At 38.0% G+C, this 13,942-nt stretch overlaps 1 protein-coding gene across 2 annotated transcripts; it reads right to left on the bottom strand.

Moving 5' to 3' along the window:
* Positions 1-435: 435 nt before the first annotated feature.
* On the bottom strand, positions 436-10,433 carry LOC117427692 (homeobox protein aristaless-like 3). Of its 2 annotated transcripts, none has more exons than XM_034045911.3 (4): positions 9,996-10,433; positions 2,393-2,637; positions 2,076-2,204; positions 436-1,124 (listed from the first exon to the last, which is right to left on the bottom strand). In XM_034045911.3, the coding sequence occupies exons 1-4, from the start codon at positions 10,351-10,353 to the stop codon at positions 804-806; spliced, it is 1,053 nt and encodes a 350-aa protein (XP_033901802.3). In that variant the 5' UTR covers positions 10,354-10,433; the 3' UTR covers positions 436-803. The 2 variants fall into 2 exon arrangements, with proteins under 2 accessions (XP_033901802.3, XP_058860312.1); XM_059004329.1 differs by having other exon boundaries at positions 2,393-2,640.
* Positions 10,434-13,942: the final 3,509 nt, after the last annotated feature.

The raw sequence follows: 13,942 nt of genomic DNA on the forward strand, positions 1-13,942 counted from the left end.
CGAATAATAATAACAAAAGAAAAGCAATCAAATAAACGACAGGTTTTAAGATGAACGGGATCCTCTTTATTGGAAGAGGAATGTTTTTTAACACCCCCCTTTTTTTAAACATGCCTTTTACCACCTTTTAAGGTACACTGGTCACATTTTGCATTCGTTTTTGTTAAAATAAAATATTCAATAAAAAAACAAATTCAACATATATATATATATATATATATATATATATATATATATATATATATATATATATATATATATATATAATGTTTAAGCTGCACCTGTTCTGATTTTTATAAAGCAAAGTGTACATCTACTAAAGAGTCAATTGTGTATATATATGCATATATATATATATATATATATATATATGCATATATATATATATATATATATATATATATATATATATATATATATATATATATTGTTCGCTTTAAGTTACTGGTTTTTTTTTTGCACTCGTTGTTTCTATAACGTTCAGGTTACAGACCGCTTGCAAAGTACCGGAGCGTCCTGTTTAAGAATAAGGGCTATTTAAATATCCCCAGGTCTCCTGGTCACCCCTATAAAAACGTGGGGTAGCAATGTGAATCCATTGACAGCCTGTGGAGGCTTTTCAACACAATTGAAGAAAACGATACAGGTGTGACCTGTAATGCTTGAAGTGTCCAGCAGGTGGTGCAGGGTGATAGAGTTCTGTATCACACCCTGCAAGGAGCCATGGCCTCGCGCCCCCTAGCGGCTGTGCTGGTAGCTGCACTTCAGGCGTGTCTGTTGTGTTAGTCCTTGCCTCCCGCTGGTCATGTGGTCCAGGACAGCAGGCTGCCTGGTTCTTTGGACTTCATGCGCAGAGCCAGGAGGCCGGCGGGTTTGTACTCGGACTCGGGGGCGGAGTCGAAGGCGTGGCCGCCCAGGCTGGCAGGAAAGCTGTGCAGCGAGTAGAGGCTGTTGATTCCCGGGTGGTGACTGGGCGAGCCCGGGATGCCCATGAACCCCGGGGGGATGTTCCCGTGGGAATGCGAGTAGGGCGTCATGCAGGAGGACGGCATGCTGTCGTGGGATAAAACACAGCTCCCTGCAGGGCTGCCGGAGCCAGTGCCCGGCCACAGGTTATTCTGAATCTGAAAGAAAAGTAACGTGGGGTTAACACGTGGGCTGTAACATCTAGGACAAATAGCAAGAGCACAGCTATCAAATGCATGGCTGAGGGCCATCAGTCCTGCAACATGACCGATTCAAATAGGTACACTATATTATTATTATTATTATTATTATTATTATTATTATTATTATTATTATTATTATAGGTTAGAGGTTAAAGCACACGACCAAGCAGGAATGCATTATTATATTTTTCAGAATTGATCTGTGTTTATTTTATGGAGGGGGTTTAGTTTCTCGATGTAATAGCTTGTGTTTGCCTGGATTGTGATTTTTAGTGCGATTTTTTGTTTTCGAATTCTAGTGAAACTTCACAGAACAGCATAAAGTTTGTTTTAAAATAGGTTACATTACAATAAAGCACAGTCACTCCCAGTCTACTCGGGACAGAGTGGATTTCAAATTTCGCGTCACACTATCGAGGTGTGCGGATCCGGTACTGTACCGGGCAGATCGGTACAGTTGGAGGGTGTGCCAGAGCTTCAAGCAATCCAGCGCGGAGTTGAGTCAGTGTACAGTGAAGAAGACAACTCGTTGAAACCCTTGCCTGCGGCACATTGATACTTTACCTGCTGTAAACTGTTTTAATCCAGTGCACGTGTTAAAGCCGACCGCGAAAAAGATACATATTTTAAATAATGCTGCAATAAATGTGTATGAACAGCCATTCTGTGGCATTTTAGTGTGGAAAGGCTAGTCGAATTTATTTGCTCTATTACTCAGAGCTCCATTGCCATAGTTTAATTCTGTATTCGAAGCTGCTAAAAACATTAAAATAATGAAAATATAATCCCATTGCGTTTCTTCAAACTGAACTAAACTTGCACAGTGAAATTAAAAGCGGCCCGCCAGCTCCCAGGGGAACGATTGCACAGCTCTCTGTGGAAGGACGGTGGAGCTGGTCTCCCTACCTGGGGGTAGGCTTCAGAGTGCGGAAGGATGGAGATGTCGTAAGTGGCGGCAAAATGGTTCCGTACTTCCTGGATCTTCCCGTAGCGTTCCCGTTTCCTCCACTTTGCTCTCCGGTTCTGGAACCAGACCTGCACGGAAGAAAAGGGCTCAGAAATGGTTTCCAATTCCCCCACCCCCTCCCCAAATCTACCCCAGGATGCTCATGAAAGTACTATAGGATGGCATCACTGGGCTCAGTATGGTAAAGAAGGTTTTGAGGGATCTTGTTTGCATGCATGTCAAATGCTCTCCCCCCTGCAGCACGGCCGTAACGTACCTGTACGCGTGCCTCCGTGAGCTCAGTGCGCAGGGCCAGCTGCTCGCGGGCGTACACGTCTGGGTAGTGAGTCTTCTGGAACACCTTCTCCAACTCCTCCAGCTGGAAGGTGCTGAATGTGGTGCGGTTCCGACGCTTCTTGTTCTTGCTGGACAGGTCGATGGAGTCCGAGTCCCCCGCCAGCTCCGAGGAGGCCTCCTTCAGCATGGGGAAGCCAAGGGGCTTGGAGTGAGGCTTCTCTCCAGCTGCTGGGGAGCAAGAGATCAGTGAGAGATGGGCGAGTAGGGAACCACTACAAACCAGCCTGGAGCTAACGATGAAGCATTGGTATCCAAAGCAGACCCCGGAGAGAGTGGACCAAGCTAACTTGAAGCTGCCATCACAGCGAGTTTCTATGCCTGTGCCGCTATACAGCTTGCATGCTTCGCTGTCTGGAAGCACCTCTGTTCTCCAGCATTAGCAATGCAACTGGAGACTCATTCTGTTGATTCCTCTGCCACAGCTATACAGCAGCAGTACGTGAGCCACGAGACATTGCTTTACCCCTTCCACTGGCCAGGGACTGAGCCCTGGGGTCCAGGGGTGCCTAGGGGAACAGTTAGTATACAGCATGTCATTCAGCTGGATTGTTCAAATCATGGGTTTTATTTGTGCCATCTGCTCAGCATCATTTACTTCTCCACACCTATTAGCCCCCACCCCCCACCTCTCCGTGCTTTCTCACAGAGCAGAGAGAGAGAGTCCCTGTGCCATCCTGTAGAGATGCAACCATTAATAAGTTAATCGATCGTTCCATTATTGATCCCCCCCCCCCCCCCCCCATGGCTGCCTCAGTTAAGCAGTCATTATTCGAATAACCCCCACCCCCCACCCCGGCGCGCTCTTAAGAGTCTCTTGTAGCTAGCTCCCCTGTATTGGCAGACTGCAGGCTTTTGTAAAGAGTCTTAATGCATATGCACATGTATATTCTCGGTTATCTTTGAAGGTTTTTGTGAAGTAGTTATTACTACTAGTTATTACTGCTAGTCACAAAAGCATGCAATCTGAATTGTGCACGCTCTGGGAGCCCTGAAAGCCCTGCTCTGCACAATGCTTTTCTGTTTATCCCCTGCTATTATTATTGGAAGTCGACGTGAGCTGAACAGACATCTGCTACAGTGCAGTGTGACTGCTATCCATCCACTCACAGCATAAAGCGCCCTGCAAACCACGAGTCGGCTGTCATTAAAAAAAAATAACAACTCCCTTCCAGTCTTAGTCAAAACAGGAAACCTTTATAAAGGTAAAACACTGAAGAAAGAGACTGACCTCCACACACCAAGTTTTTTTTAAAGCCAATTTTGATTAATTAAATAAAGCTCACAGTTAAAAAATACAAATATTATACAGTATTTAATATACTCGGTAAATAAAGAAACTCCGCATTACTGTCAGTTAGAAACGCGCAGCCCCACTGCTGGGATTCCTGACCACGCTGCAGTGGATCGTGTTTAGTTTCGGGTGGGAGGTGGGAATCGTATGTAGCACGCGCAGTTTTTACTTTGGGAACTTTACTCCGGAGTTCTAGAAGCTTGCTCTAATTTGATAGCTGTATCTTTTCGCCCGTTGGATTTTGTATCCTGGGTTTAAGAGGAGGGTGCCGGTCTAATCCCGCCGGTGAGGTTTGTCAGGGAAGCAGAAACAGATCCGGTTAGATTAAAAGAAGATAGAAATAAAATAATGAGCGATTAAACCTTCAATGCACGCCCTTTCTGTGAACACAATCTCTACCCCTTTCTATCAGAATGGCCACTGCATTCTTTCACATGCATTACATCGATCACTTTCCACTTTGGATGATGGGATGCAGGTCTTTTTCCAATTGTAACGAAAGAGCCGCTATCCCTAAAACAGATTTGAAATATTAGCCAATAACAAAATAAACAAATAATGGTTGTCTTGGAATTATTATTATTATTATTATTATTATTATTATTATTATTATTATTATTATTATTATTATTATTATTATTATTATCATTTTTATGCAGGGTTATCGTTTTTTGATTTGTTTGTTTGTGTTATTATTTTAAAATATGCTTTTAAAATTTAATCCTACCTCGTGTTATAAATTATAAGCGGCAATTCTAATTAATTACACTGTGTGCAGAATAGAATATTAAATAATGAATTAATTATTTTAGTTCACTGTGTTGTGGGCTATATTTAAAACAGAGAGCCACAAAATGCCATATATATATATATATATATATATATATATATATATATATATATATATATATATATATATATATATATATATATATATATATATATATATATATAGTAAAATGGAAAGTATTTCATAATACAAAATCTAAAAAACTGTTAGATAATCCTTAAGGAAAGGGGAGGATATTTTTATTAAATGTAAGTTTAGTCTACGAATTACCAAACTATGAATCTAGAAATATTTTTCTAGTACTTCAATGGCGCGGCGTCGGTAATAAGAGACAGTATTAGTGAAATAAGCCCATGCTACTTCATTACTCCTTCTCTATGAATCTGTGTGTAAACGCTGTCGTGTTTTAGGGGGAAATGAAGAACGAATACACACAGAACGAAGGAATGACAAGTGTTTTTGATAGATATTTCACTCCATAGTTTTCCCATATGCTGCGTCTCCCGCTGCAGCGGCCTAAACTATCAAAGTCTTTCGAGGCCTTTACATGGGAATTAAATCCTAAACAAACTAGCAGGACGAGGTTTTTAAATTCCACATCAGAGCAAAGTATGGGACTGTGGGGATCGCCTCGTAACGCCTTATAAACGAAAACACACCCTGTGGTCTGTCAATCGGCGATGACGTGTTTCAGTATTGCGATGGAAATGCTCGACTTATCGACCCTAATATTCTATATAAAACAGGCTTCGGTGATAGGACCAGGTTTTACCATCGTAAGCAGGATTTTGTTACCCAAAACTACGAGAAAAAAAAAGCTGTGAAAGACATTTTGCAACGGAGAAACAGTGGAAGAAAGATTGCTTTTAAAACATCGCTTTCAGAATAGACATTCTGAAAAACAATTATTATTATTATTATTATTATTATTATTATTTATTTCTTGGCAGACGCCCTTATCCAGGGCGACTTACAATTGTTACAAGATATCACATTATACATTATTTCACATTATACAGATATCATATTATTTTACATACAATTACCCATTTATACAGTTAGGTTTTTACTGGAGCAATCTAGGTAAAGTACCTTGCTCAAGGGTACAACAGCAGTGTCCCCCACTGGGGATTGAACCCACAACCCTTCGGTCAAGAGTCCAGAGCCCTAACCACTACTCCACACAGCTGCCAATTCAGCTCTATCGCATGACATTCTGTTTACAATAAAGAACTCGTATATGCTTTAAAATGTCAGAAGTATTTTCATACAATAAATATGAAACTATTCAAGTACATTATATAGAAAAAAACTGAAAAAATAACAGTGTTTGATACCTTTTGAATCACTAAATAAAAACCTTTAAACGAACGGGATGTTGTTAACCCATGTTTAGACTACAAATGAACATGTCAAGTTCGACCCCGGAGTGTAACTGCGCAGTAATTGTGAACTAAGAAGTCGGACTCATTGACCTTTTACATTTCCCATCAAAACTAATTGTAGCTACCGTGTCTGAGCGCGGATACGCCCAGCTGATATTTATATCGCCGCTTCCGGGTTCCAGCAAACATTACTGAGCCGTTTGATCCTGTGTCAATGACACAGTAAATAGTTCCCTCAAGCCCATTGAAACGTTCATACTGTCAAACATGCATACCCCTCAAAAGTCTGTTTTTCATTTCGCAAATGTAACGCGATAATTAGCGTGTCTTTATTTACAACCCCACAGAAACTCTTGAACACTTTCCCCATTGAAGTTTTTGAATAGCGATCTCCTGCATGCTTACCCTTTTAAAAGTGTCCCACAGTAAAAGCTAAGCTAAGTGTAATAAACAGTGAACGCATGTTAAAGCATAGGGAAGCACTGTAAAGAATAGCGAGGTATGGTAAAGCTTATTAATATACATGACAAACTAGGGTATGGTAAATGCATAGTATAACTATTGGAAAACTGCAGAAATACTGTGTCCAACTTTGATAAGGGTGATATTATACTGAATACTTTTTAAGAATACAGAGATATTTAGAATGTAAAAATCTGTTTTCTTTCAGTCCCTTAACATATCAGTTCTAGTCCGATAATTATTATTATTATTTATTTCTTAGCAGACGCCCTTATCCAGGGCGACTTACAATTGTTACAAGATATCACATTATATGTTATTTCACATTATACAGATATCACATTATTTTTACATACAATTACCCATTTATACAGTTGGGTTTTTACTGGAGCAATCTAGGTAAAGTACCTTGCTCAAGGGTACAACAGCAGTGTCTCCCACTGGGGATTGAACCCACAACCCTCCGGTCAAGAGTCCAGAGCCCTAACCACTACTCCACACAGCTGCCCTAATATGGAGTGCTATATAGTCTATTGTTTATAGTGTTTGCATCGAAAATACATCAATCAAATCAATGTGACTATAATACATAAATATTACACATGCTTTAATAGATCACATTGTGCATTTAATAATAATAATAATAATAATAATAATAATAATAATAATAATAATAATGCTTGCCCATTTATACAACAAGGCTGTAATTCCATCTATTTAAATTATAAACCACAAGAACAAGTTGATTTGAATATGTAATAATTCATTATACACCTCAGTCCCTGCCTAGCCCTTTTAAAGATAGCGGCTTTGTTGAGTTATTAAATTATGTACATAGTCATATATAGGTTATGTTTTTTTAAAAAAAATATTTTTAAAAGGCAGGTTTCTATAAAAACAGTTATCTAATATAATGGACTACATATAATCATAACCGACATCCATTGCGATACACACCCTGTGTGAAACAATGCTGCGGTCTGGTAGCGCCCTGTTTTAATTGCTGTATTTATAAAGATTGTTCTAGAGAGTTTAGCACGGCTGATTAGATCATTTTAATAATTAGTGAAAGACCCACACAGATACATTACACTTAGACCGTCAAAGTGCAATTCATGTAACATCTAAATTTAGTTTTTATTATTCCTGTAAAAGTACTGCTTGGCTGACTATAAGCGTCTAAATATACAGCGGTACGATTGTTCCAGAGTTTTGATCAAAATTATAGAATCATTCTGTGACGTGTGAATGGAATTTTAATTATACGCGTTCTATCGACCCGCGAGTTTTGACACGTCGACTGAACTTCAAATCTACGAGAGTTCAGAAACTTATAATTGGATGATGTGTTAAGGTTCTTATGAAAATAAAATAAACCTGTAATATTTACAATATAATATTATTATTATTATTATTATTATTATTATTATTATTATTATTATTATTATTATCTGGTTTTCTTTTTTTTTTTTTTTTTTTAATTGCAACACAAACATGGTGTTGTCTTAAATATTAAGAACATATTAAGTTGGGCTAACATTCAGACTTTTGAAAGGCTATAAAAGGAAAGGAACCACCAAATTTAAAAATAAAACACAATTATGTATCAGGGACAGTGTGTGTATTAGAATGTGATTTTAATTTCCCCCCACAGTCGATTTAAAATGTGTTTTTTTCTTCTGAAAATGTTTTACATGTTATTGTAAAATAAAGTCTCGAATAGGGAATCGCTTTGTGTTAAATTACAGTTGTATATATCTATTGTATCTCGTGGAACAACACACGGTGAAGCATTGCCACGGTATGTGGCTCTTACACGTAGAATATAATTCGTGATTTTTATTAACCTGCTGCCGGTTGTGTATTAAAAGATATTTTCTGCTCTTGATAACGATTATATTTTAAAATCTGCACACATAAGCGATACAGTATAAACAAACCAAAGAGAGATACGGATATAGCCTGTTTGTAAAACACATAAAGACCGATCAAAGAGATTTGAAATCATGTAATAAAACACCATATTTTACTTTTTCACATTTAAAAAAAATGAATGCACCATTTTCTGTGTACTATATATTAAATTAACTCTTCTATATGAAGGAACAAGAATGCTTCCATTCAACATGACGCTGGATTAGGTATCTCTTGAATTGTTCAGCGAATCGCGTACATTGAGAACTAGACTATGTCTTAAAATTCAAGTTTAGTTTTTGAGTTACAGGTTGAATGAGGATGCAGACGTATCTAGTGTCTAATTGTACACTTTCGTGAAATGCTTTTTAGCCAGCTAATCTTGGCAGGACCGCGGCAGCCTGTTCTAAATAACGACAGTGTATTTATAATTGAATACATGCAAGTTAATATATAATTTAAAATACAGATTAATTAAAACATGCGGTTATAGCTTCCACCAGGGTATCGGAGAAATTAAAAACGTGCACTGGGTATCTGACAATTTGGGTGCCATTGGTATAATTGCAATACAAACCCGACAGTTTGAATCTGTCCTGTTAAAAGACAAGAACATTCAGTCTCTAAATGCCTCAAGCCAGTACATGAACGTCACGTGTTCCCTGTACGAATAACAACCACGTATTTGTGTTAAATTAGAGAATTGTGAGGGTCTGGAACCAACTCCCCAGTAATGTTGTTGAAGCCGACACCCTGGGATCCTTCAAGAAGCTGCTTGATGAGATTCTGGGATCACTAAGCTACTAACAACCAAACGAGCAAGATGGGCCGAATGGCTTCTTCTCGTTTGTAAGCTTTCTTATGTTCTTATACAAAGGGATGAGAAGCCCTTTTCAGATATCATGTTTTGAAGTCACACATAACAAACACCAAACAGCGGCACATTTAGAAATACTTAAAAGAAAAAAAAAATCGACGTCTGTACAAAAAAAAAAGAAAATCTGCAAAATGTGCTTCAATGCAACAATGCAATATTTTCAGGCACTTAATATTTTTGCAATGGCCATTTCAATTTTTTCGCTTGGTGATATGATAATACTGACAGATCTGCTCATAACAATGAATTGGTACATTACGAACAACAATTTCTCCGTGGTGTTCTGCTTTAAAAAATCAGAAATATTTTCTTAAAATAGCAGTCATAGAGACGGACCGCTTCCACTTTAAAAGTGAGACTGGTTTTCCTATTAGAAGCAACATCACGACATTCACAATGCAGCGGCTGAGCGCTCACCGTACACATCTCCATTGTCATAGTGGACAGCAGTATATTCAGGAAAGCTATATAAAAAAAGCTATTAGAAAGTAGCAGGCCTCTAGCGCGAAAGAACACAGATTTAGGGGATAATTAATTAAACGGGACGTATAACACATGCGCTAAAACAAATCCTAAACTTAACCTTTAAAGTTTAGCTTGTGGAAAACATTTTTTTAAATATAACTTTAACATCACCCTCTCCCTTTCTCTAAACTAAAGCCAATTCAATGTGCGCAGCCTCATTATTATATAGGAGATGCAGATTCTATAGGGCACTAAACACATCCCATCTCCGGTATCATAAAACCAAACCTGTATATATGATGCATTTCTCCTTGTGTTTAAGAATAAAACCACGCTCACCTTCCGGGCTGCTCTCGTAAAAGTTCGGCTTTCCGCTAACTGCTAAACTCTTTTGGCCTTGGCTCATACTTTCCAAATATTTGTTCTGTATTTTCACGGGTGAATCCCGTGGATCTGGTGCTGCTGGCGCGCTGTGCGCAAATTCACTGGAGCTGTCTGGAAACCTCCCGATCCGGCCTGGGCTGTAAAAGTCGCCCCGGAGGCTGAGACGGTGCTGGTGGTGGTGGTGCGGATGCTGAGGGTTCTGAAGTTCATCACTTGCTTGGTAAGACCCAGAATTGTGATCCAAACCCGGGGAGGCTTCGGGTGTCGTCCTGCTGGGAGGAGAACAGAAGGATAAACAGCGTTCTGCCTCCATGGCCTGGTACGGTTCAAAGTTATTAAATTCTGGGCTCTTATTTGGAGTGAAAACTTTTTTTCCCTCTCTCTCTCTCTCTCTCTCTCTCTCTCTCTCTCTCTCTCTCTCTCTTTCTCTTCTTCTGGTGGGTGGGGTTTATAAGATCATCAACAAAGATCTGGGGCAAAACAGGAGGGGGACCCAGGCAACATTCTGACTTAATCCACTAAAAATCCAATCACGTGTGGTTTAACTATTTCGCTCCAGCGTGTTTTAGTTACTTAAACAAACAGATTATAACGAGGAAAAAAAAGGAAAGAAAGAAAGAAAAGTCGTTTGAAAACAAGGACGCCCGGGCACATGCTTAAACAGGAGCACGTGACTGGAATCAATGTCCTTAAAAATATAAACACCGGCTTTAATAGAATAAACACGGGAAAAGCGCCCGTGGCCTGCAAACAAAAAAACAGACTCCTTTACAGTAGAACTCGTGTCTTGTTGGTTTGTCCTCCCAGCGCCAGGACATTAACAAGGTGCTAGCTATCCCCAACTCGGACTGCCAGCCGAGTCGAGCGGTCACATTCTAATATGACATACTGAGCCATCATTGCGAGGCGGCACTGTTATAACCGATAGCTCTGTATCACTGGGACTGTTGAACAGAAATGACCAACTACAGACAAACAGTCGCCAGCTATGATTCCTAGTCCACATTATGACACTTTTGCTATAGGCACCTGGTTATTATTATTATTATTATTATTATTATTATTATTATTATTATTATTATAGCGAATAAACAGTAAGAAATATTAAGAAATAATATTAAAAAAAGATATTAAACTCCAATGGTATTGGTTAAGTTCTTCCGGTTCAGCTGTCGTCCTAATATTTATTTTCTTGTCTCTATCAGGCTAAAGTCCTTTCCATTCCTCTGCCTGTCTGTCTGTCTGTCTGTCTGTCTGTCTGTCTGTCTGTCTGTCTGTCTCTGTCTGTCTCTGTCTGTCTGTCTCTGTCTGTCTATCTTCGCTGTTTTTGTTGCGCATAAATTCGCTACAAAGACATCAAAAAATACTTCTAGTCATAACCCTTGGCATGGAATACTAAAAGTTTCTATTAGGATTTCTAAATGGAGTGTTTAGTGATGGGTGATGGCATAAATTAGAATCTGGATTTGATATTAAACTATTAGCTTTCTCGCATCGTCATCGCCATTTACAAATTACAATTGAATGCATTTTTTTTATTAGTGAATACGGGAAGTATTTTTTTGAAGTGGGCTATAAATGAACGCAACCCCGAAAAATATTCTTATTAAAGTGAAATATTAAAGCATCGGAAATTTGAAATGCCAAAAAGGCTGAAAAAGTTACATGCTGCCATACTAATATATGCTAGTGATACACAATTGATTACAGTCTAGAAACATGTATTCACATGGTAAATATGTCCATATGCCAATGTTCATTTAAAACACTATATATTATATGTTAATATATCATTTTTATATGGGTGCGGCAGTACTGTATTTGATATGTGCCATACAGGACGGTCCATATATAAATAATATCTGTAAGTATTATTTTCTGCTTTGGGTTTATCGCATGTTTAGGGTTTTGAAATGGGAGGAGTCGTTCATAACATGTCTATTCACTCATTAAAAAGCACTCGCTTTCATTTTTATCGCTGTCTTATTTCTGTTTTATTGCTTCCTTCGGGAGAAACAGGAGGGGGTCCCATGGTGTCCATTTAGACAGACCAGTATTACTGTTGCCAAACGGTTAAGTAAACATATAACTGCCCCCTTTGATAAAGAGTCATTAAGCACACTCCCGTCACAACCCTTCAGACACCACACAGAGGGGACATCCAATCCAATATTTTGGTTTATAAAGGGAACTTTTAAAAACATTTTTTTTTGTACTAAAGAACAACTTGAAATATTCTTATCCTAATATGATAATTGTGAAAAAAATATGATAATAAAAAAAGAATAATAAAAAAAGGATACAAATCAATAAAAAATAAACCCAATAATTTGTTTAATATACTTTACACGGGTACACGTACGTCAAAATAATGTCCAGTGTTATATATCAAACTAACATACACCCATCTTGAATGCGTTATTATTATTATCATTGTTAATGTAATATTACATGAATTCAATATGAGTCCAGCCTTTGTTCATGTTTTGACATGCTCTGATGACTTAATAAAACGCCACAGACTGTCCTTACGGCCGGGCAGTGATAGCAACCAACCCTTACAGATGGACTAGATAGGTCGGAAGCCAGTAACTATACGCGCTGTACAATACTGTCATCTAATAGCGCTGATATTGACTGGACCACAAATGTAATATAGACTATGCACGTTCTACAAAACAAAACAAAAAATGTATTTAACTTTCTTCCCTGTTTTTTTTGGATGCTGCATTTTTAATGTATTTCTTTGAACAGATTTGACTTGGTGTGTATCAACTAATGAAGAGAGTAGCCTATAGTTCTTTGACTTTAGAAAGCCTGTCTGGATAGTGAACTCAGTATGGCGCTGTTATATACCTATTAAATTTTAAAATTAAAGATGTTTTAACATCACAAACATCCCAATAATAATAATAATAATAATAATAATAATAATAATAATAATAATGTTATCTATGGTGCCCAAAAGTATTTCCCCCTCCTGTGTTTTCCATGTGAAATGCTCCAATGCACTCAATATTGCTGACACTTGATATCTTTATATATTTATGATCGCTTTTCTAATAAGCTATCTTGTAAACCATCTGAATTTGACATTATGAAGCCAAATACGAATGTATAATGTAATCTCTGTAGCAGACCCAGTGTATTTAACAACTTAACCGGTACACAAAGAAAATGCGAATTCCTTGCAGCTTTATTGCTTTTTTTAGGGTTTAAAGAATACGATTAAGCATGGACAGAAATACATTTGTTTTAAAAAAAAAATGGTGTGTATGTTTGTTTCTTCGTTTTGTTAGGTCATGTTTCGCGTCATCATTTCAAACGCAGATGTTTTACACGATAGTTCTTCGTGTCATGGAAAGATCTTTCATTACATGCGTTTGGGCACCAATGTTTGTACAAAGTCATTGATAAACTGAAAACTCGCTACTTTAACAGCTACAAATGATTAAAATAGTGAGTTTTCAGTTTATCAATCACTCTTCTTCATGAAGTATTTCCAGTGACTATATAACGTTTCGGCATGTTTAACATACCTTTGATTTTATGTTAAAATAACCTGAACCTCTACATCAAAGAATATATTCTCTAATTTAACCACTTTTTCTATATAAAACCATGTGTTCTTGTTAAATGCGCACACATTTAGATCACTTCAGTGATGCACTTTTGACCTCCAGATATGCAGAAGTAGTAAATCCTGGTACAGCGTTTCTGAGTCGGATCTCCAACACTACATATAATATGGAGTTACTATGCAAACAGATAGAAGGCCAAGTGGAGTGTTTTCAAGTCATGAAATATGGACAGTAGCTATGGGACCTACTCTGCTTTGTTGAAATAGAATTCCGTGCAGGTCCACACTTGTGTGCGCGCTTTACACACGCAAAGGTGTGTTA

Source organism: Acipenser ruthenus, chromosome 29, assembly GCF_902713425.1.
Source record: "Acipenser ruthenus chromosome 29, fAciRut3.2 maternal haplotype, whole genome shotgun sequence".
NCBI classification, from domain to species: Eukaryota; Metazoa; Chordata; class Actinopteri; order Acipenseriformes; family Acipenseridae; genus Acipenser; species Acipenser ruthenus.

Bases quoted from the DNA above. Each gene is read 5' to 3' on its own strand.
- LOC117427692 (XM_059004329.1), bottom strand. From the start codon at position 10,353: ATGGAGGCAGAACGCTGTTTATCCTTCTGTTCTCCTCCCAGCAGGACG. The intron at 2,205-2,392 runs GTACGTTACGGC...TCTTCCGTGCAG, and splicing joins TCACGGAGGCACGCGTACAG to GTCTGGTTCCAGAACCGGAG. The intron at 1,125-2,075 runs GTAGGGAGACCA...CTTTTCTTTCAG, and splicing joins ACTCTGAAGCCTACCCCCAG to ATTCAGAATAACCTGTGGCC.